This window comes from Gymnoscopelus microlampas (assembly GCF_963454915.1).
Source record: "Gymnoscopelus microlampas genome assembly, chromosome: 8".
NCBI lineage: Eukaryota > Metazoa > Chordata > Actinopteri > Myctophiformes > Myctophidae > Gymnoscopelus > Gymnoscopelus microlampas.
This window is the reverse complement of record NC_139945.1, coordinates 14,467,618-14,490,816: the sequence shown is the minus strand read 5'-3', so window position 1 is coordinate 14,490,816 and position 23,199 is coordinate 14,467,618. Positions and strand designations below refer to the sequence as shown.

The following is a 23,199-nucleotide window of genomic DNA, read 5'->3' as shown; positions in this document are numbered from 1 at the left end:
TCTAGAAAACAAGTTAAAACCACCAGGAAACATGTAACTCTCAGCCAACAGTATAGCTCGACTGGTAGAGCGTCTGTCCAATAACATGACTTGACTTGAGTGGGTTCGATTCCCACTCGAGTCAAGTGTCCCAGGTAACTTGGGGCAACGGATAAATTGACTGATATCCGTAGAATAACTTGTCGAACCCACTCAAGTCAAGTCAAGCCATGTTATTGGACAGACGCTCTACCAGTTGAGCTATGCTGTAGGCTGAGAGTTTCCTGGTGGTTTTAACTTGTTTTTCTAGAAGTTAGTCTGCAAAGGGAAGCATCACTAAGGATATCAGTCAATTTATCCGTTGCCCCAAGTTACCGGGGACACTTGACTCGAGTGGGAATCGAACCCACTCAAGTCAAGTCAAGTCATGTTATTGGACAGACGCTCTACCAGTTGAGCTATGCTGTTGGCTGAGAGTTACAGGTTTCCTGGTGGTTTTAACTTGTTTTTCTAGAAGTTAGTCTGCAAAGGGAAGCATCACTAAGGATATCAGTCAATTTATCCGTTGCCCCAAGTTACCGGGGACACTTGACTCGAGTGGGAATCGAACCCACTCAAGTCAAGTCAAGTCATGTTATTGGACAGACGCTCTACCAGTTGAGCTATGCTGTTGGCTGAGAGTTACAGGTTTTCTGGTGGTTTTAACTTGTTTTTCTAGAAGTTAGTCTGCAAAGGGAAGCATCACAGTAAAGACACCAGTGGGATTTGAACTCATGGCCTCTGGATCATGTATACTGCGTCTCAACCCATTGAGTTAACAGATGGCTGACAAGTACAGCCTTCCTAGTAGTTTTCAGTTGATCTTCTGGAAGCCAGTCTGCAAAGGAAAGAATCATAGGAAAGACATCAATGGGATTTGAACTCATGGCCTCTGGATCATGAATACTGCGTCTCAACCCATTGAGCTAACAGATGGCTGACAAGTACAGCCTTCCTGGTAGTTTTCAGTTGATCTTCTGGAAGCCAGTCTGCAAAGGAAAGAATCATAGGAAAGACATCAATGGGATTTGAACTCATGGCCTCTGGATCATGTATACTGTGTCTCAACCCATTGAGCTAACAGTTGGATGACAAATATAGCCTTCCTGGTAGTTTTCAGTTGATCTTCTGGAAGCCAGTCTGCAAAGGAAAGAATCATAGGAAAGACATCAATGGGATTTGAACTCATGGTCTCTGGATCATGAATACTGCGTCTCAACCCATTGAGCTAACAGATGGCTGACAACTACAGCCTTCCGGGTGCTTTGACTTGAACAACAAACAAGACAAATAACTTTAAAAAATGTGTTACAGCATAAATATAAATCTTTTTCATGGGGGGCCCTGACACTACATCTTTTCACATTGGGGTCCACTGCCCAAATACATGTCAATTTGGGGGGTTGACAACAAATCGTTTCAGAACCACAGACTCCAAGGAAACAGCTGTAGGTGAATGGATAGAGTCACTGACTAGTGAGCCGCAGGTAACAGGTTCAAGCCTCAGCTACAGCAGCAAGTCAGGATGTCAAATCAAATAGGTATTATTAGGAGTGAAATGGTTGTGTTTCTTCACCCCAACTGCACATGACATCAGTTTACATGTACGTTATTTTCAGTGATGAAGACAAACCGCACAGACGTTCACTGTACATTAGTACATTTTGTAAACTTATGACTCTGAGTAGAGTATAGCCTGACTTAAACAAACAAATAACAACTTAGTATAGTCAGATTATTTTTTACACAACTTACATTTTGTAATCAAACTACCGAAACGAAAGTTGGTCACCACCGAAACGAAAGTTAAATCCAAAATAATCACTAAGTGTGGAGGCCAAAATCGTCCCCCCAAAAACCTGTTAGGAGTACGTTTCAGGCAATTTAGAGTTGATTGGTAGTACTTTGTAGTGACTTTTTTGGTCCCTAACACCACAAATGGTTTACATACTCTTTACGAATGTCTTACGCATCATTTGCTTAACATGAATGATAATTCTAGTAATTGTTTGGTGTCTGCATTCATGAAAGCCAGGTAGTTTGCAACAGGTAATGAGACAGTCCACATTAACAGACAGTCATAAATGATGAACTGTCTTCACTTTACTGTAGGGCACATAATAACATGTACAAAGGATTTATAGATATTTTAGGAATGTTTTACAAAGTATGTTAACCAGTCACTGTTGGATGAAGAACAGTGGATTAAGAACAGTGGCAGTTTAAATCATTGGTTCTCTAAAGTGCTGTTCAAAAACAACTAATCTACAAGCTCACAAAGCTTCGCAATGCATTGAGAACTTGTAGATTAGCTGCTTTTAAAGAGCTGGTGCCATGTTTTTGCACTTTTTCTGTTTTTCATGTGTCTATGAGGTTGATAGAACTTCATTAAGCCCCCCGGTGCTGGTTTTATGGTGTTTTATGTCTTCTCTGATTATTTGGAGTTTCTTCCTGGAGGCTGAAATCTTGAGGGTCAAACGTGCCAATAGAGAAACAGCCCTTTAGTGACATCACAGAGCCCCCAAAAAACATACCCTCCCACTCATTATCATAACACAACAGGTGTGGGCATGAGGAGGAGGAGGGACTAGGACAGGTGGGTGGTGCTAAGGTGGTGGAGGAGGTGCTAAGGTGAAATACTTAATGAACTGGAGGCGTGTCCACATAAACATTTTTCTTTTAACAATTTCTGTACACTTTTTTTTTTTTTTTTTAATCCTTACATAATAATAATACCTTGTGATCAGGTTTTAGGGTTGAAAAATATCATGGCTCTCCATCTTTAACAAAATGTGACAAATCTTGACAAATCTCTTATGGGGGAGTCCCTGGCACAAAATCTTTTCACATTTGGGCCCGTGGCCAAATACGGTGTCTACATATCAATGTTGTGTTCCTTGGCATGAAAATGTTTGAGAACCACTGATAAAATGAATCTTTGTATAATTTTCCCAATCTCTTAATCCTTGTGAGACTATTTACTCCTCACAAAGACACACACACACACGCACGCACACACACACACACACACACACACACACACACACACACACACACACACACACACACACACACACACACACACACACACACACACACACACACACACACACACACACACACACACACACACACACACAGAGGCTGCTCTTTAACTGTTTAGGGTGCATTGGAGGAGGTGCTCTATCATTTTAGCCTCTAGTCTCGCCAGAGCTCGGCTGTCTTCTCAACACAACGGATCGGCTGTGCCAGCCTCTCCATTTATCTCTCTCACTACACTCTGTTCATCCACACACCCAAAGGGAAGACCACCAGAGACTGGGGCGGAGAGATAAAAACACAAGTCTTGTTCTTTCTCAAAGGTAAAGCCACCGATCACTATTTACATCTTTTCTACAGTTTCCTACTTTTATAGACATAGACATAGACTATAGACTTGCTTTTTGTCTTCTCTTTGCCTGCATCTGATTTTGTGTGTGTGTGTGTGTGTGTGTGTGTGTGTGTGTGTGTGTGTGTGTGTGTGTGTGTGTGTGTGTGTGTGTGTGTGTGTGTGTGTGTGTGTGTGTGTGTGTGTGTGTGTGTGTGTGTGTGTGTGTGTGTGTGTGTGTGTGTGTGTGTTTTTAGGGGCATCACGGTTCAATAGTTCTTTATTTGTACTCAAAGGTCAATTTGTTTTGCAGCAAGGGAAATACAGCAGTCCAATTACAAACAAGTTGTCACCATAATATAAACCTCAGACATTAAAAACAAGACAAATATAACATATATCCTAAAAAGAAGGTGCTTTTAATGAGTAACAGGTGTATTTTCGCACACATCGCTCACCTACTCAGAGCTTAAGTGGCATGCCTAGCAATACATTTTTATTTTATTTTATTGATGGTCTCTCACCTTTCTTTCATTGACGTGGAGCCCTTTGAACGCTGTAATTGTAATATTAATACTAATAATTTCCCTACTCCACAGCTCAAAGGTTCCTCCCTTAACCTTTGACTTTGCCATTGCGGCATCTTGCCATCCAAGCGGCATGCCCTGGACCCGAGCCCAGGTGGAGGTTCACTCCGGCGGACCGGAGGCCAGCGACCCCTACGCCTACGCCATCGACGCCCACCACTACGAGGGCTCGCTGTTCCCCACCTCCACCCTCGTGCCCGTCACCATCATCTGCATCCTCATCTTCGTCGTCGGCGTGACGGGCAACACCATGACCATCCTCATCATCCAGCACTTCAAGGACATGAAGACCACCACCAACCTCTACCTGTCCAGCATGGCCGTGTCCGACCTGGCCATCTTCCTCTGCCTGCCCTTCGACCTCTACCGCCTGTGGAGGTACGTGCCGTGGCTGTTCGGCGAGGCCGTGTGCCGCTTCTACCACTACATCAACGAGGGCTGCACGTACGCCACCATCCTGCACATCACGGCGCTCAGCATCGAGCGCTACCTGGCCATCTGCTTCCCGCTGCGGGCCAAGGTGGTGGTGACCAAGCGGCGGGTGCAGTACATCATCCTGGCGCTGTGGGTGTTCGCCCTGGTGTCGGCCGCCCCCACGCTCTTCCTGGTGGGGGTGGAGTACGACAACATGACGCACCCGGACTACAACACGGGCCAGTGCAAGCACACGGCGGACGCCATCAGCTCGGGACAGCTGCACATCATGCTGTGGGTGTCCACCACCTACTTCTTCTGCCCCATGTTCTGCCTGATCTTCCTGTACGGCTCCATAGGCTTCAGGCTGTGGAACAGCAGGAAGGACCTCCAGGGCGGGCCGTGCGCCCTGGCCCGAGAGCGCTCCCACCGGCAGACTGTCAAGATCCTGGGTAAGTGGTTATGAGGAGTAGGAGCTACAACTATCCATTCTTTTCTTAGCGATTCATCTATGAATATTTGAGGAGCGAGCGTGTTTTTTTTTTTATTACATTTTAAATGTGTTACATATTAACAAATTGATTAACCTAATAAGCACAATTTTATACTTTGTCGCATAACGCTGTCGTGAATAAAAGTGGAAATAGTAGATCTACAAGCTCTACCATGCTATTTCCACTATAGGAGGGTTTGCTGTTTTCTGTTTAGTGTTTTTATTTATTATTATATTTGTTTTTGTTTTATTTTGTTCACTTACAGTATAATGTTTCTTTTTGTTCTTCTTTATTTGTCTTGTTGAAAAGAAAAAGATTATGGATGTACATTGTACTCTGTCAATAAAAATGTAAATAAAATAAAAACTCTACGAAAATATCAGATCTAAGAGCTTACAACACATATGACACATTGCGACACGTGAGCTTGTAGAACAGTTATTTTTGTTGAAGAGATTAGGTGTAGACTGGGGACCAACAAGTATAGACCTTTGGGGACCCGGTCAGGGAAGTATAGGGTTTAAGTGGTTAATGGCTGCATTAGAGTAAAGTGGTGTAATTTTCTAAACGTACCTTTTGTAGCTGTGCTATTACTTGCCTTTACCCACTCAATACACTCTTACCGGAGCTTACCGGCCTCTTTTGTCAATGAACACTGTGGATATTACTGTGCCTGGTCCACCAGGTGTAACTGTGCTTATATGATCTTCTCTAGTGATTCAATACTGGGAGTCTGTTTATGTGAATTTGTTCTCCCAATATTCAGTTTCCTCTGAAGCTAATGATTATGCCCTTGTCTTCATTTGCAGCTCTGGCATGTTGTGCAGGGGGGAAAAAAACTGTTTTTACAGTAACAGGCTGTAACCAAGCTACCGTAATCCGTATTCCCCAACTATTTAATCTACTGTACCTATTATGATATTATTATTAATGTGGCTCATTAGCTGGCTGCACAGAGCTCATGCCAACGGGCGTGCTTGCCTTTTATGTCCACATTTGTCGAATCCCTAATTGGATTGTCATCAGAGGCCTCCATGAATCAACCCTAATAGAGAGTGTTTCAGAGTTCCTCGGCTGTTTTTTTTACTGATGTCGTCACACAGTCATCATCCCTCAATCCTAAAATAGGAGGAAAAAATATATTCTGGTATCAATAATTCAGTGATTTGTCTTTGTCAGATAGGCCCAAAGTTCAACTTTTAAAAATGACAATAAATTCACCAGGTTGGCTATCATTTGTCAACCATGTCATATTTGAAACCTTAATGTGTATACAATCTCCACTTGAAACATATTTATCCATACTTTATATGACCATGTTTATATAAGACACCGGTTCTCTAAACTCCAGTCCTGGGGAACAAGGTACCTGCTAGTTTTTTTTTGTTTTTGTTTTTTATTATGCAAGGCAGGTTCTCTGGTCTAAATTAATCATCTATATTTCCTACTGATAGTCACAAACGCTGCAACAGGAAATTAACTTGGACCCATTTAGAATGTTGTTGTTGTCAAGTGTGAAAAGGTCTGTTAAACAGCACTGCTGTTCTAAGCCAAAATGTGTTAATTAAATAGCACTTCTTCAGTCAGAGAGGGAATTAAATTGTGCAGGTGGTGAAGGTGGCTTAGGTGGAAAAAACGTGCATACTCTTCCTCATTCAAACTCTACACAGTAAATCTCTATCTCTTCTTCTCACAACAGCCATCCGTTTATTAGCTATTTTAGTTGTAGGGGCAGAAGTGAAAAGTGTCATGTCATTGTCTATTCAGACCTTTAGCACAGCTTCCATTACAGTGCCCAATGTTATTGATGTTTGGTATATTTCATTTGGACCTTTGTCCAATGATATAAAAACTTGACCAAACATACCTAAATAATTGTGTCAGGAGCATATTCCCTCAGCCCTATGTTCCCTCGGCTTTATGTTTCCTAGACGCTATATGTTCCCTCAGCCCTATGTTCCCTATGTTCCCCCTACTGTATGTTCAGTAGACGCTATATGTTCCCTCAACCCTATGTTCCCTCTGCCCTGTGATGCCTCTGCCCTATATTCTCTCTACTTTATGTTCCCTAAACCCTATGTTCCCTCTCCCCTATATTTCCTCAATGTCAGTACTATGACATCATATTGATGACATCAGGGATCTCCTTATATGGGGATTTGTGGATTTAAAAAAATATATTTTTGGAGAACAGCCGGGCACTATGCACAGTTTCACACTACCTTGGGTCCTTTGCAATACAGTACATGCTCTGTTTGAGATATGTGAAGGACAGGTGCACGCGCACACACACACACACACACATGCGCGCACACACACACACACACACACGCACGCACACACACGCGCGCGCGCGCGCACACACACACACACACACACACACACACACACACACACACACACACACACACACACACACACACACACACACATTTATACCCTTCTCACCTTTCTCTCCCTCTGTCTCCTGTCCCCAGTGTTGGTGGTGCTGGGCTTTGCCATCTGCTGGCTGCCCTATCACATCGGCAGGAACCTCTTTGCTCAGGTGGACGACTACGAGACGGCCAAGCTCAGCCAGGACTTCAACGTGGCCTCCATGGTTCTCTGCTACCTCAGCGCCTCCATCAACCCCGTGCTCTACAACCTCATGTCCCGCAAGTATCGTGCCGCAGCCCGACGCCTGTTCCTACTGCACCAGAGGCCCGGACAAGCCCACCGCGGCCAGAGGCAGCTCTGCATCATAGACGACATTACGACCCTCAATGAGACCACCCTGACTGGGGTGTGAAAGACGTTTTTATCGCCCCGCTTGCCCGTGTTTGTAAATTTGTAGAACAGGCCCGCTCGGCCCGTCGCGGCAGAGAGTGTGACAGGTTTGTGGTCGGTGTTTTAAGGACACAATGTGCAGTTGTTAGGGGAAAATGTGGAGTGACGTTATTCAGTAGGCTATACTGCTGGCAGCAGACTGCAAAAGAGGAATGTCTATTTGTGTTGTGTTTTAAGAGGCCAGGTCAGTGCGAGGCTAAAGACATGGAGCACAATCAAATATTTCAACCGAGGCAGTTTAACGACCCTTCTGCCCCGGGATGTCTTTGTTATCAGAAAATAGTTTCCAAAAATAGTTTCTGATAACATTTTAGGTGAAGGCCATGTAGTTTCTCAATACTGATTATTTTCACATGTAAAATGACTAGTTTATGAATGAATGAAATAGTTTAAAAGCAGAAACACGTTTCCTATCAACGTTTCTAGATGCAAACGTTATCGACTCAACATCGTTTACTTTACTAAGTACTACTGTATGTGCCATTCTCAAATAGATTATATAACTTATTCTCACACTGTCGGTGTGCAACTCGCCCCCGTCTGGGTTTGTTTGTTTGTCTAGGGCTAATCTCGCAAACCGCTTGACCGGTCAGTGCCAGATTTCCTATGCATGCTGCCAGTAGGCCACGGAAGTACCTCCATGCGTTTCTTATTGGGAAATATCTAATTAGTTTTATGATAATGGAAGTCAATGGTGTATGAATTGGGTTGAAACCTTGCCCAAATATGGAGTCATAATATGTCGTAGATAAATAATATGGAGAAATATGGAGTTCAACCCAGCCTGGCGGAGATACAGTTTGCGTTCCATTGAGTGCGTCTTTCTATCTAGTTGACATTGTCAGCCAGTAGGTGTCCTCCTCATGAACACCAGGGTCTCTCAATGGAAGAGTATTGTAGAGTATAAACCTATAGGCTACCAGTGGTTGGTTAAAATTACGTTTTAATCATTAACTTAACACATTCAATCCGGGAACGCATCTGCAAATGTCTTCTAAATCCTAACAGTTTTCTGAAAACCTGTGATATTATAGAAAAATGTTTCTATAATATCAGTGGTTCTCAAACTTTTTCATGTCAAGGACCCCCAAAATGATATGCATTTGGTTGCGGACCCCCATCTCAAAATATTTTGTTCCAGGGACCACCCCTGAAGCAAAGATTTGAGTTACAAATGTCTGCTTTAAATATATATATTCAAAGATTTTTGCACAAAACGATTTTTCAAAAATAGCAGATCTACAAGCTTGTACCGCGGCACTCGGTGCCGCGGTACGAGCTTGTATATCTGCTATTTTCTTTACACAGATGTGTTCCCGGATTTAATTGGTTAATTGATCAGATTGTAGCTTTAATGGTTATTTGGGCATGGGTCATGAAACTGCCAGTGCTCCAGGTGTGCCTCCCCATATACTGTAGGTCAGGTCAGTCGTTCTCAACAGCCAGATTACTGCTTGTTTAACCACTTAGTCCCTACAGTATATACTTCACTGTACCTATAGCGTCATACTGTACATCGCAAAACATTGTGAGCTTGTAGATCTCTGCAACAAACAAAAAAATCTATGTTGATTTTGAAAAAGTTTGAAAGGATACGAAACGTTTTGAAAAGTTTTGACTCTGGTGTTTTCTGTTTGGGGAAAATTTTCAAGATTTTTCACTATTTTCCCAGAATGAGACACCAGGTTTTGCTCACAAACTTTCAAGTGTGTTTTTTTTTGTGGTTAACATTCAACTGGCCCATTCTAAATCAGTTCTATTTGATGGCTATAATAAAACCCATTAAGGAAGACTCGGAGTCTCTGTCCGCACGGTCGGAAGGGAGAGCCACTGATCTTTGGGCAAAGAATCCCACTACTGTTAAATGCAAATTAAATGTAGCCGTTTTGCTCACAAACTGATACATTTCAAGTGTGTTTTTAGACATATCTGTCATTAGTGGGTTATCCTTTGGCCTTGTCATGCAGTTTCTGTTATTTCATTGTTCATAGATGAAAATATGTCGATGTATCTTTTCTGCTTTTAAGAGCAGAATTATTGTTTATGTTATCAAGAAAATAGATTGTTATATTCATAAAAGGTTTACATTTTCTTTGTCAGTGCGAAGGTATGTATTCGTGAGGTATTTATATGTGTATTATGCACTGAGACATATTTCCAGTTCTTTTTGTCAATGTTTATTGACATTTGTACACTGGTCTGAGTTATGAATGATTAAATGTACTGATTTTACTGTAAACACCATTTCACATTTGCTATTCTGTTGCTATTCTATCATTCATCCATGTCTATGACATTTCGCGAGGATCCCCCTTCATTATGAAAAGATTTGAAATGAATGATCATTTATAAACTCTTAATAGCAGCTTGGGTGACGTTTTGATATAACGTTAAATTGATATGAAATGAGCTCTGTGGTTAACGGTAGTGCACATGTCGTTTGTTTGGTTGTACCTCATAAATCGTGGATAATATACCAGTAAACCCATTAGCTTTGGCCCATTTGTCGTGCAGATGTGTTTGTTATGGTGTTCTGCAAGCAAATAGGCGTGTGTGTGTGTGTGTGTGTGTGTGTGTGTGTGTGTGTGTGTGTGTGTGTGTGTGTGTGTGTGTGTGTGTGTGTGTGTGTGTGTGTGTGTGTGTGTGTGTGTGTGTGTGTGTACCATACGCACATGCGCGCCTACTCCCCTGCATTAACGTTTGCAGCATAAACTCAATAAAGAGGAGATAAATATGAAAATGTGATCATTATCGTCTATGTGTGTGTGCGTTGATAATACATAGGCCACCTGAGCCCTGGGGTTTTGGCTGGCTGTGTACGTGCTGCAGCTCAATTGATGTAATCTGCCACTGATATTATATTACCTGGCCCCCTGAGCTAGATTTACACCGGCAGCAAGTGTTCCCTGCATCGCCATATTCAAAATAATGGTCGCTCTAAGTGCATTTCACAGAGAGAGAAAATGGAGATGGCAATTTGTCAACTGCCGGAGAGTTTATTGTCATTAGGTCGATCACTGGCATAATCTCTACAACGCCCACACTTTGGGTTTTAGATTCTAAGTCTTTCTTTAAAGAAGTGGACAGCTTGTCCTTGTGGTTAGACTGTCTGTACTGTAAACAGAACTGCTCAGGTTCAAGTCCTGCTTGAACCTCCTGTTCCCTTGAGCAAACATAAAACGCCTGCTTGCACACTCCTTTTGAAGTGGCTCTGGATAACAGCTTATAGGCCTAGTGGTGGAAAGTAGTTAAGTTTACTCAAGTACTGTTCTTAAATACAATTTGGAGTTACTTTTACTTTAGTATTTCCAATTTTCAATACTTGTACTTCCACTGTACCACTACATCTCAGAGGCAAATATTGTACTTTTTACTCCACTGCAATTATTTGAAAACTTTAGTTACTTTGTAGATTTTGATTATTATTATAAAACACACTAACCTCTCGTATATATATTTCGGCCATTTGAAAATTGTAGATCTACGTTGTAGATCAGCTATTTTCAAAATAATGTGTATATATTTTGAACTTGTGGGACATTCTTGGGACTTTTACTTTTGGTACTTTAACTTAAAGTACCAAAAAAAAAGCACAAAAGTGTCGGCATCAAAATATACTTAAAGTTTAAGTATATTTTGACACTTTTGTGCTTTTACTCTGTATTGCAGTATTGATACTTTGACATAAGTAAAACATGCGAGTAGTTCTTCCATCACTGCTAGTAACCACATGAAACCTAGTGTCCCTGTTCTGGGCATGTAATCATAATAGGCAAACATTCTGCTAAATAAAATAGGTGAACATTCGGGAAAAATCTACGCCTGTTGTGACCTTGTAGATGTGCTATTTTTGGAGCACATCTACAAGAGTTTGGTGTAAAGGGAAAAAAGGAGGGGACCAAGGGCCCTTTCGTACTACTATAGGTAACCCACAAACTTCCATAACCTGAAACTTTCCAGTGATGATTTTGTTTAGGTTTCTATTATAACCACCCCTGAAGGGGAGGTACTTCATATAAAATAACACAAAATAATAAATAAATGGGTAGATCGCAAATAGACGATCTACAAGTTTGTAGATCAGCTCTATTTTTGCTTTTTTAGAAGATTAAGTAAACCCTAGGCTCTGGGTTCCCAGTGGTAACTCAGGGTTAGTAGTTAGTACCACCTCCTGAACAAGACCCAAATTAGGTGCTGAGAACCTTATGGAAACAAGTCCAGAACCTGTGAAATACGTAACGCTTCATGACACGGTTCACTTAGTTCCTGTTTGTAGAAACGAACCACAAGTAAACCTGCGCGACACCGGTCAACAAAGTATATAAGGTTTAAGAGCTTTAGCTAACATTATTAATATGTGGTTGCACGTTGTGTTTTTCATTTAGTGCACTTTGTAGTTCACATGTAGTACACGCACACGCACACGCACACATAAACGGATGTCAGGGCTGCATGCCCACCCTGATGACACTTCATCATCACACTGTTCATCTGTGCCAGAGGAGCTTTTAGTGTCAGAGGGCACTCGACCTCAGACCCCAACACCGTCTGTCTGCTACTCAGGAACTACCCATCAACCAGCAAGCATGGCTTAACTCTTTGTTAGTCCTTGGCTGTAGTGAAGATTGCATCTGGAAAGCTCTCGTCTAGCATCATCCTCCTTACTGTATGTGACCTTTGTGTCAGAGTCACAGATATACACTTTAATCAGACAGTCTGAAATTGCGTTGACAGCTGTTCTGGCAGGGCTATATGACCAATTGGAAAGGAGAGGAAAATTGCTAAAATAAATAATAATAATAAATAAACTAAATTAAATTAAAATCATTTCAATTCAAATGCAATTATAAGATTAGCGTGCCAGTTTATCCACTAAAACCTGGTGTCCATTTTGAGAACAAATAGGGGAGGAGAGGAGAGGAGATGGGGAACCAGTGCAGTGAGTGGAGGATGGGTGTGATGTGCTCGCATTTACAGTGCGCACTCTCATCACGATCCTAGCGGCGCTGTTCTGGATGTATTGGAGCTGCTATAGGGCTGGTGTGATATGACTTCAAATAAATATCACAAACCTCCTCTTGCAACCTCCGCTCTGGAAATACTAACCTCTTCCACCCAGTCCCAAGACCAAGCTCCTCACCATAGGCCAGTGGTTCTCAACCTATTCAGGCCACGACCCCCCAAAATAATCATATTTGAACTGGAGACCCCCCCCCCCCCACACACACACACACACACACACACACACACACACACACACACACAGATAAGCACTTGGAATGTAGGTGTTGAGGTATTTCGTTATCCACAGATAAATATTGTGAAAACAGCAGATCTACAAGCTCACAACGCCTCGCAACGTGTTGTTATATTAATTGACAATTTGGCCAATGTCTGACCAGTTTTTATAGTATAGTTTGGTTGATTATAGCCCTGGTTCAGAGCGTTAGTGAGTTCCCTCTAACTAACGCTCTGAACCAGGGCTAGGTTGATTACTTTTGACGCAATAATGGCCTTTTTCCTTTCTTTCTTTTTGAGTTGTTGAAAAGGTCTTAAAAGTCCTTAAATTGTCACTTCGCTGTCATCCGGGGACCCCCTCAAAATCAGGTGGGGACCCCCCTGGGGGTCCCGACCCACAGGTTGAGACCCACCGCCATAGGCGACTGGCATGGGCCCTCCCCTCTGCTCAGCTGCTCCTCAAATGTGGGAATGCCCTCCCTGACCACTTGAGAGCACCAAAGGGATGTTTTTAAGAGAGGACTTCTTTTTGACTAAGCATTCTTTTAGTTTGAATGGTTTTAGATTTTTTATTTTTTTTGCCCCCTTCTTTTTAGCCATTTTTTCTTCAGATAGAATGTTGTTTTATGCCAATGTTTTTACTCAGCAGTAGCGCTTTGAGATTAGTTTAAAAATGTGCACTACAATGTACAAAACAAAAGCACAACGATGGCATACTCCAGGACCAGGGGTCAGTTGCACCACCTGACCTCACACTAAGTTCAAACTTAGCCTAGTTATAGCTTAGATGGCTTTTAAAAAAAGCCATTTAACCAATTTAGCCGGGAAAGTATCTCTGTCATTTTAGATTTCTTTGGCTATTCAAAAATAGCAGATCTACAAGCTCATAGCGCGGCACCGAGTGCCGCGCTATGAGCTTGTAGATCTGCTATTTTTGAACTTAGTGTGAGGTGGTGCAACTCGCCCCAGGAGTGCATATATACGGACACTCCATGGGTGTTGTTGACATATCAGAGCCCCTCAAAGACCCTCACAGACACTGTTTCTGGGTCTCAGGCCTGGTTGTCAAAGTGGGGTCCGGGGAGCCCCAAGGGTCCGTTGAGGGGGTTTCAAGGGGTCCCCAGCTAAATTACTTTGTATGGCATTAAAATAATGTTAACCACTTTAAAGGCATGGTGCGTAACTTTGTGTTTACATAACAAAACAATATATACTTTTCTTACCCATCATGTATCATATATCTACTGTATATCAGCAGTCATCAGCCACTGGAGTACAGTGGTGGAAAAAGTACTCAGATATTTTACTAAAAGTATCAATAATGCAATATAGAAATACTCTGTTAGAAGTAAAAGTCCAGAATTCAAAATTTACTTGAGTAAAAGTAGAAAAGTATTGGCATCAAAATATAATAGCAGCTCTACAAGCTCACAACGTGTCGCGATGCGACGCGTTGTGAGCTTGTAGATCGGCTATTTTCAAATAGCCTATGTATAAAATAGGGCTATAGTGGTCTGAAAAGTAACTATAGGTTTTCAAATAATTGTAGTGGAGTAAAAGTACAATAGTTGCCTCTGAGATGTAGTGGAGTAGAAGTAAAAGTATTGGAAATTGGAAATACTCAATTAAAGTACAAATACCTCAACATTTTACTTAAGTACATTACTTAAGTAAATGTACTTAGCTACTTTTCACCACTGCTGGAGTAGTGTGGTAGTGTTTACCTGCAGAAACACATTGCCCTGTATTTTGGCGTTTCCATTGTTTTGGTTGTCCAAAAACATCCCTTTCTACGGAAACAACAGTGGAAACATCGTAATACAGCAGGCAACGAGTTTATGCAGGTTTAACACCACCACACTAGTGGCTCATAACTGCAGGTATAGAGGGAAATGATTGGTAAAAACAAAATGCATTTATTGTTTTGTTTACACAGGGAAAAGTGATATACTATGTAACTTGTAACTTGTATGTTGTGCTCTTTTTCAACAGACTGCCGACTGCTAAACAACAACCACAAACATTCTGCTTTTTTCCAACCGCCAGTCACTTCCTCTCTAGATTGAAACGATGAAATACTCTACCATTTCCTGTCAGATAGATATCCACCTCAAAACTGTTTCTTACCGTTCAGTAAAATGTAATATTAGACTATAGGAAACTACTTACAGGTTGTGGTGGTGGAGAAAATACACATTCTTTAAAGTAGGCTATACCTTTACTCCAATAACTTGTTCCAGTCAGTTCAGTAAACAATTTCCACATAATTAGGTCTAAGTGTGCTCCAAAATGTTCTTTCTGCTAGTGTTTCCAATTATTCCCTAATACTAGAACTATAAATTGACCAAAAATATATTTTAAAACAGGAATATTATTATTAAAATTGTTACGTCCCAGTTGGTGGTCTAGGATTAAAGGACAGTAACATATACCCAAAATTACATAACTTGAGACAGACAGAGGTTGAGGTGAACTGAAAGGTTGTTTATTAACAAACTAAGGGTTAACAAAAATGAAATAAGCCAAGTAACAACGCAGGGAAGGTCTGGTGGTGCCAAAGGAAAGAAAGCAATAAAACTCACTATCTAACTAATATAAAATCTTACCTATTCAAAGAGACAAAAATATTACTTCCTACTCTAACAACAAACAAATTACAATGGGTGGCACTCACCTCTACACTAGTGTGAATAACAGAAGGTTACCTACGTGCGGAAATGTACAGGGTACCCCAGAACTAAACTACCCTTCCCTGAAATGTTGGCATGTGACAAAACTGAACTGGTTACGGGGAGAACAAACAATTGACTGGTGGCAGCATGGCAGGAGGAAAAGTCAAGATGGCTGCCACACAGGTGATTTATATAGGGTGATTGGCTGGAGGTGAATGGTGGACCGAAATTAGTGGATGACCAACCGGTGGTGAGAGGCGGAGTTGAATGCTGAAGGATGGGACCTGTGAATGAATGATAGACAAGAGGGCAAAGGCAGGCAAGGCAGGGGGAAGAAAACAGCAAACAGACACAAGTGTATGCCTGATGGCAGTACACGTAACTACTTCTATTCCACTACATCTCAGAGGCAAATATTGTACTTTTTACTCCATTACAATTCTTTGAAAACTGTAGTTACTAGTTACTTTGTAGATTTGAATTATTATTACAAAACATACATTAACCACTTCAGCCCCATTTAAACTTTGGATATTTGAAAATAGCAGATCTACAAGCTCACAACGTGTCGTGAAGCGACGCGTTGTGCGTCTTGTAGATCCGGCTTGTAGATCCGTCTTGTAGATCCGTCCGTCCTATGACCTTGTGAACTCAATATCTCACCTCGAGGGAATTTGATGACTCTTGGTAATTGGCACAACCATCAAGGATGAACTGATTAGAAGTAGGTGGTCAAAGGGCAAAGGTCAAAGGACACCTTGACCTCATGTCCGTCCCAACCTCATGAACAGCGATACAGTATCTCAGGGGGAATTTCATGACATTCAGCACAGATGTCCAATTGGACTCAAGGATTTATATATATATATATATATATATATATATATATATATATATATATATATATATATATATATATATATATATATATATATATATATATATTAATATTTTTCTATTCTATACTTGCACTAGATGCGCCCAGGTTTCTGTTTATGCTATGGTGTTCATGTCTGTTGTTGTCCTGTACTGTTTGTATGTTTTAAACCACTACCTCTGCTGTAAACCTAATTGCCCTCTTGGGACATTAATAAAGACCTTGAACCTTGAACCTTGAACTGGTCAGAACTGTGTAGGGGTCAAAGGTCAAGGTCACTGTGATATTCATAGGTTTGGTCAAAACAAAACAAAACAAAACAAAACAAAACAAAATAAAACAAATAAAAAGAATTATCAGGGAGATGACAGTGGTGTCGAGGTTCAAATCAAGTTATTTTTATCAAATGATTAATTCAAATAAGTGCCTAAAAATATAGGCTTTCATTCCACATTAAGTTTCTTAAATATACCGTAGCTTGTACTTGAAGCAAAAGTTGCACCCTCATTGTATTTTTTCTTTGAAACACACACACACACACACACACACACACACACACACACACACACACACACACACACACACACACACACACACACACACACACACACACACACACACACACACACACACACAACTCCTCCTTCTCAACTATAGCTCCGCCTCCGGCGTGTTCCAGGCTGCAGATATAAACATACCCTCCCTTCCCCTTTTCACACACACTTCTCTCTCTCTCTCTCTCTCTCTCTCTCTCTCTCTCTCTCTCTCTCTCTCTCTCTCTCTCTCTCTCTCTCTCGCTCTCTCGCTCTCTCTCCACTTTACACTCCATCCAGTCCCAGACAGAGGCTAACAGAGGAGTTCTACACATCTAAAGGATGGAGGTAAGTTACTCTTATAGGGTGAACGTCAGTGTTGCCATGTCGGCTTATTATAAGCGACTTTGGGCTTGTTTTTCTGTAAAGTTGCTTGTAAATATTGGTTAGTTGTGGGTTGAGGTTTTTTGGACTTGTTTCTAAAGTGTAGTTGCTTATTTAGGCTTGTTAACCAATGTTGTTAAAACTAGTGGTTCTTAAACATTTTGCCAGGGCCAGGGGGAGCATTTGTGTTGTTAGAATTAAAGTGCTCATGTGGCTTATATAGTTGCTTCTTTTGGGCTTGCAGTTTTCTAGACTTGGTTGTTTATTTCTCTCACAAAATATGGCAACACTGGTGATAATTACTTTCAACAACTCAAACCCTTTATTATTTGTTAATTGAATTAACAAATGTTGTCTGCATCATTTGTGTTAAAACAGTAAACATAACATAGGCCTGGCTATCACAAAGTTTGGTTTCTTACAGGGGTGGAAAAAGTGTTATCATGTTTTACATAAGTAAAAGTATCAATACTGCAATGTTGAAGTACTGTACTCTGTTACAAGTAAAATTCTGGAATTCAAAATGTACTTGAGTAAAAGTACAAAAGTATTGGCATCAAAATGTACTTAAAGTACCAAAAGTAGAAAGTAGGTCATTATGCAGAATGTTCCATTTCACAAGTTTTCAAATCTTTTGAAAATAGCAGACATGAGCTTGTAGATCTGCTTTTTTCAAAAGGCCGAAAATTTAGGATTAAAATGGTTAATGTATGTTTTGTAATAATAATCAAAATCTACAAAGTAACTAGAAACTAAAGCTTTCAAATAATTATAGTGGAGTAAAAGTACAATATTTGCCTCTGTGATGTACAGTAGTGGAGTAGAAGTAAAAGTACAGAAAATTGGAAATGCTCCAGTAAAGTAAAAAATACTTAAAAATTGTACTTAAGTACAGTACTTGAGTAAATGTACTTAGTTACTTTACACCACTGTTCTTAGTATTCTTATATATACATTATGTTTGTTAATTGGGGAAATAATAAACCCGATAGGCTAATACTTTGCAAGAGTTTGCAAAGTAGCAAACCACAGAACATGTCATATGGGCCACTTTGTCACGCTGGATGCTTGTTCTAATGTTTTTGTTATGTTAAGGTTGTTAAGGGTTCACCACAAGGCTATCTTGTTCATAATAAATGATAGTTTATGACAGGCTTATATAAAGTAGGCATGCAGTATTTACAGCAGCAAATCTAATGTGTATTGAAGTTCTCGCCCACCCAATTGCTTCCCCTTTTTGCAGAGATAGATCTATGTTCTTTCTTGTTATTGTCAGATGGATGTTAGTCAGATAAAAACACATGTGCAGCTGCCTCATGATGGCAGGTTTGTGGCCTCACGCCTCCTTGCATAGCAATGCTTATAAACCACAGATTTGTAACAGATTTAAATCACATGTGAATAACAAAAGTAAAACTATTTTGTCCACAGCGGTTTAAATATTGGAAAAAGCAGTCAGAGCACATTGCCGTCTGTCATAATTATACAAAGAAAGGTTCACAAGATCCAAACTCCATCTGAATTTATAGGGTGTATACGCTTGTGTTTTTTTTTAGCTGTTTTGCCCCTGGGCTGGCATGTTGTTTTTATTTGTCAACATTTGCCACAGTCCATAATGCAGCCCAGTCTGTCACAGGGGAGTTGGTAGGTAATGGATTTGAAAAATGAAAGAGACGATAAAAGTATAGTTAATATACTGTAGCATCACAATCATTTTAACCACTTTAACCTTTTATACTTTGGCTATTCAAAAATAGCAGATATACAAGCTCACTTCGTGCGGTGCTATGAGCTTATGTAGATCAGCTATTTTTTGAAAATCTTGAACATCATTGAACATTTTTAAAACAAATCTTTGCATCTCGGGGTCCCTGGCACAACACATTTTCAAACGGGGGTCCGCGGCCAAATATTTATCAATTTGGGGGTCCTTGGCATGAAAACGTTTGAGAACCACTGACACTGCAGCATGAAGCCATTTCATGTCAAAACAATGGTTCTCAACGTCGGGTCCAGGGACCACCAGGGGTCCAAATGTAACTCAGAGAGTGTTAGAAACAGACCCTCATGAGGGTCCAAAGCAAAGCAAAGTTTGTTGTTTACCCAGGGTGTTGGACTAAGTGCGGAACTTATTTACAGCCAGACCCTGCATGGAAGCCTTGCTCAAGGGCTATTCAGCGGTGATTCATGATTGATGTGATGAATTGGGGAATCGAACTAGGGTCCATTTGGTTCCATTTCAACATCTCTCAAAGTTAAATGAACACTGAGGATTTGACAGGGTAGATTCAGGTCCCAGAGATGAATACAGGGTGTCAAATGGGGGTCTGTGGCCTCAATGTATCTATAATAACCAGTGGCGTGCACAGACATTTTGAGGGGCAGGTGCTCAAGTAAATTATACTTTTTTTTGTTTACTTGGTCTGCTCTTTTTTCCCTCTACCTCTTTGCCAAAAATAGCCGATCTAAAAAACATAGCCGATCAAGCCCACAACGCCTCGCAGCGCGAGGCGTTGTGGGCTTGTAGATCGGCTATTTTTGGCTAAAGTTCTCCTCAGAAAAGGGATGCTAGGTTTCGAGTGGTTATGGTAAAAAGAAAAATCATATCACATAAAGATTTGGCGGACCCTCTGTAGTAACTCTGAGGACCCCCTAGGGGTCCCGGACCCCCTGTTGAAGACCCCTGCTGTAAACTGGAAAAAAAAAACTTTTTTTTGTTCTTTTTTTCAAAAGGGCACTTCTGGTCAAGAGGGCAAAGGGCAGGTGCTCTAGCACCACCTAGAGTCTATCTGTGCACGTCCCTGATAGTAACCGGGGTTGTCTTTGAAATTGAAAAGGTTGAGAATGACTGAGGCAAAAAAAACAAAAACACTCACAAACATTGTGTAAGTCCTGGAAGCCATTGGACCATTCACCGTCAATGGAAGGGCTCCAAGGCTGTAAATCTGGATGAGATCATAGATCACTGCCCCGGTGGTTTTGCTAGCGTTGGAGGAAAAGAGTGGTCCATTTTCACTTTACAGTGGCTCCTAAAAAACAGGGGATTAGGACACATTTTTGTGCAACATATTTATGTGGTACTTTATGTTTGTGGCGTTTTTCGATGTCATGGTTTTTCCCCCCCTTTAATAGCTCCTGGATGTTTTTTTTCTAACATAACAGAAATGTGTGCCCACAGTGCGTCCGGCCTGTTCCTCTGAGCAGTGTGTGTGTGTGTGTGTGTGTGTGTGTGTGTGTGTGTGTGTGTGTGTGAGAGAGAGAGAGAGAGAGAGAGAGAGAGAGAGAGAGAGAGAGAGAGAGAGAGAGAGAGAGAGAGAGAGAGAACGCGGTAGAGCAGCAGGCACAGGCAAGTGTGCGTGTGCGTGTTGGGTAGTTTTTTTAGTTTTTTTTGTTAACAGCACTATGAAGAACATGCAGTAACTGTAGAGGAATGACTGTATGGGTTTGGCTCGCCAACCATATGGCTTGCACATTTATTATGTAATCCATAGTGAAGTAAGGAACGCAATAACAAGCGAGAAATTCCCTCTGCTCCACCCGTTTGTTGACATGTTTGTTTCATTTTACAGTACTTTGAAATCATCTTAAGAAATGTGCTATTATTAGTAGCGTAGTGGCAGTATTGTTACTACCACTTATTACGACTGTAGTTGTTGCAGAAGTGGCAGCAATGTTAGTGTATCTAGTATTATTAGACCTGCATCATTTGGCTCTCACGGTGACTGCTGTCAAAACAGACCATCACTGACTGACTAGCATCAACGTTAGCATGGAATGAATCTCATTCTCTTTCACTTGTTGAGAGGCCCAGCCTCAGCTAAATGCCTGAGTGACTAATAAGTGTCTCAGCCTGAGGGGGTCGACGGGGGTCGTGTTTTGGCGGTGTCTCTTTTAGTGCACGAGGAATCATGTGCTGTGCTGAGCATAAAAATAGACACTGCGTTCGTTGATCACGTAGCTCCGAGGGTCCAATGGAATGTATGCCATCATCATGCCGCATCAAAGCAGAGCCTAGCCTACAATTACATTACATTTGGCATTTGGGTCGACGCTCTTGATATCCAGGGGGGACTTAGAGAGTGAGTTGGCTGGCAGGGGGGATCTAGTGTCTTCTTTCCCAAGGACACATGTTGTGGGAAATGTTGTTGCTGTTTGCGGGAAACCTCTGATTGTGTTGCGTTCAGAGGTCGCGTTCCCTCGCTTACGACGGGATCAACATCTCACACCAGCTGAGCTCCCAGTATGTTACACCAAAGTCATTGGGAGAAACCAAGATTGGTAAAACTTTGATCGATTTCCTGTATCTGCGTCACGTGGGTTTAGGTGACCAGAAGTCAACACACTCTCACTGACCCTTATGACACCATTATTTTGTGTTATTTTGTGTGGGATTGGCTATCTTAGTAGTATTTTTTCTTTGGTTATACTTGCTAACAGCACTTCTTGAGCCTGAGTTGTACTTGTTATACCGGAAATAGCAGATCTACAAGCTCACAACTGTTGTTGTTACTTACCCTCTACCCCCCGCCCCCCCCACACACACACACACACACACACACACACACACACACACACACACACACACACACACATGTAATGCGACTTTGAGTACTCAGAAAAGCGCTATATAAATGCCAGGTATTATTATTATTATTGACTTTATGGGCGTGTAGATCTGCTATTTCTGGTGCGCGACAGTTTGTAAACCACCCTTTCACTTCTGTTTTTGTGTGCGGTGCGCGCGTTGTTTTCTCGCCAATGTGGCAAATGTTGTTGCCCGCATGTCCCCTGTCCGGATAACAGAATATCCATGGTTGTGTCACTGTCACTGCTCTGACCGGCATATCCTTTTACCATGCCCCAGTCCTTTAAATAAACTTTATTTTGTATAACACCTTGAATGAATGTAGCTCACGGGGGCAAAACAAACAACATCAGCTGCTGCTGGGGAGCTGTGTGTGTGTGTGTGTGTGTGTGTGTGTGTGTGTGTGTGTGTGTGTGTGTGTGTGTGTGTGTGTGTGTGTGTGTGTGTGTGTGTGTGTGTGTGTGTGAGAACCCAGGTTCTGGTGAGGGGAAAACAGTAGGCATGTGCATATGTGTGCACAACACATGCATAATGTGGATTAGAGCATAGGGGTGGATATCCAAAGCCTTAAGGGTTAGATGGTTGGAAACTTCATTGGTAATAGTTTTGTGGTAGCCTTTCATGGCAGAGATGTCTCTATCCAAGATCTATGGCTACAATGTAGACATAATCTTGGTCACTTGTTCTCGTCACTTGTTCTCATTTTTTTTTGTCTCTTAGATTAGTTTTTCTCGACCACAAATGTAAAAGCATTGATTTAGTCTAGATAGGCAAACACTGGTGTCATTGATTACCTGGTATCCTATAGTTTCTATGTACAGAATGCTATTCAGATGGCATGTTGTCTAGCTAGCCCATTAAGACCGGGAAAGCATCTGTGTCATTTTAGATTTCTTTGGCTATTCAAAAATAGCAGCTCTACAAGCTCATAGCGCGGCACCGAGTGCCGCGCTATGAGCTTGTAGATCTGCTATTTTTGAAAAATCATGAAAATGTGTGAAAATCTTTGAATATATATATTTTTAAAGCGAACATTTGTAACTCAAATCTTTGCTTCTGGGCGTCCCTGGAAAAAAACATTTTGAGATGTGGGTAAATACATAAATACATATAATTTTGGGGGTCCTTGACATGAAAAAGTTTGAGAACCACTGATATTATAGCAACAAATTGACATTTGTAGAATCGGCCGGGGTAAACAGAT

General features: G+C 41.4%; 2 protein-coding genes across 3 annotated transcripts in view; both read left to right on the top strand.

Annotated features, from left to right (window-relative positions):
* Positions 1-3,246: 3,246 nt before the first annotated feature.
* On the top strand, positions 3,247-7,909 carry mlnr (motilin receptor). The gene is made up of 3 exons (XM_084064292.1): positions 3,247-3,380; positions 3,985-4,838; positions 7,358-7,909. The coding sequence occupies exons 2-3, from the start codon at positions 4,046-4,048 to the stop codon at positions 7,666-7,668; spliced, it is 1,104 nt and encodes a 367-aa protein (XP_083920418.1). The 5' UTR covers positions 3,247-3,380; positions 3,985-4,045; the 3' UTR covers positions 7,669-7,909.
* A 9,330-nt stretch (positions 7,910-17,239) lies between these two features.
* LOC311050977 (capZ-interacting protein) overlaps positions 17,240-23,199 on the top strand; it is a 37,282-nt gene continuing 31,322 nt past the window's right edge. The window contains exon 1 of one of the 2 annotated variants that reach the window (XM_084065272.1): positions 17,240-17,374. In XM_084065272.1, coding sequence (XP_083921398.1) covers positions 17,369-17,374 — 6 coding nt within the window. In that variant the 5' untranslated portion in view covers positions 17,240-17,368. The remainder of the gene's footprint in view (positions 17,375-23,199) is intronic. The other variant, XM_084065273.1, reaches the window with a different exon arrangement.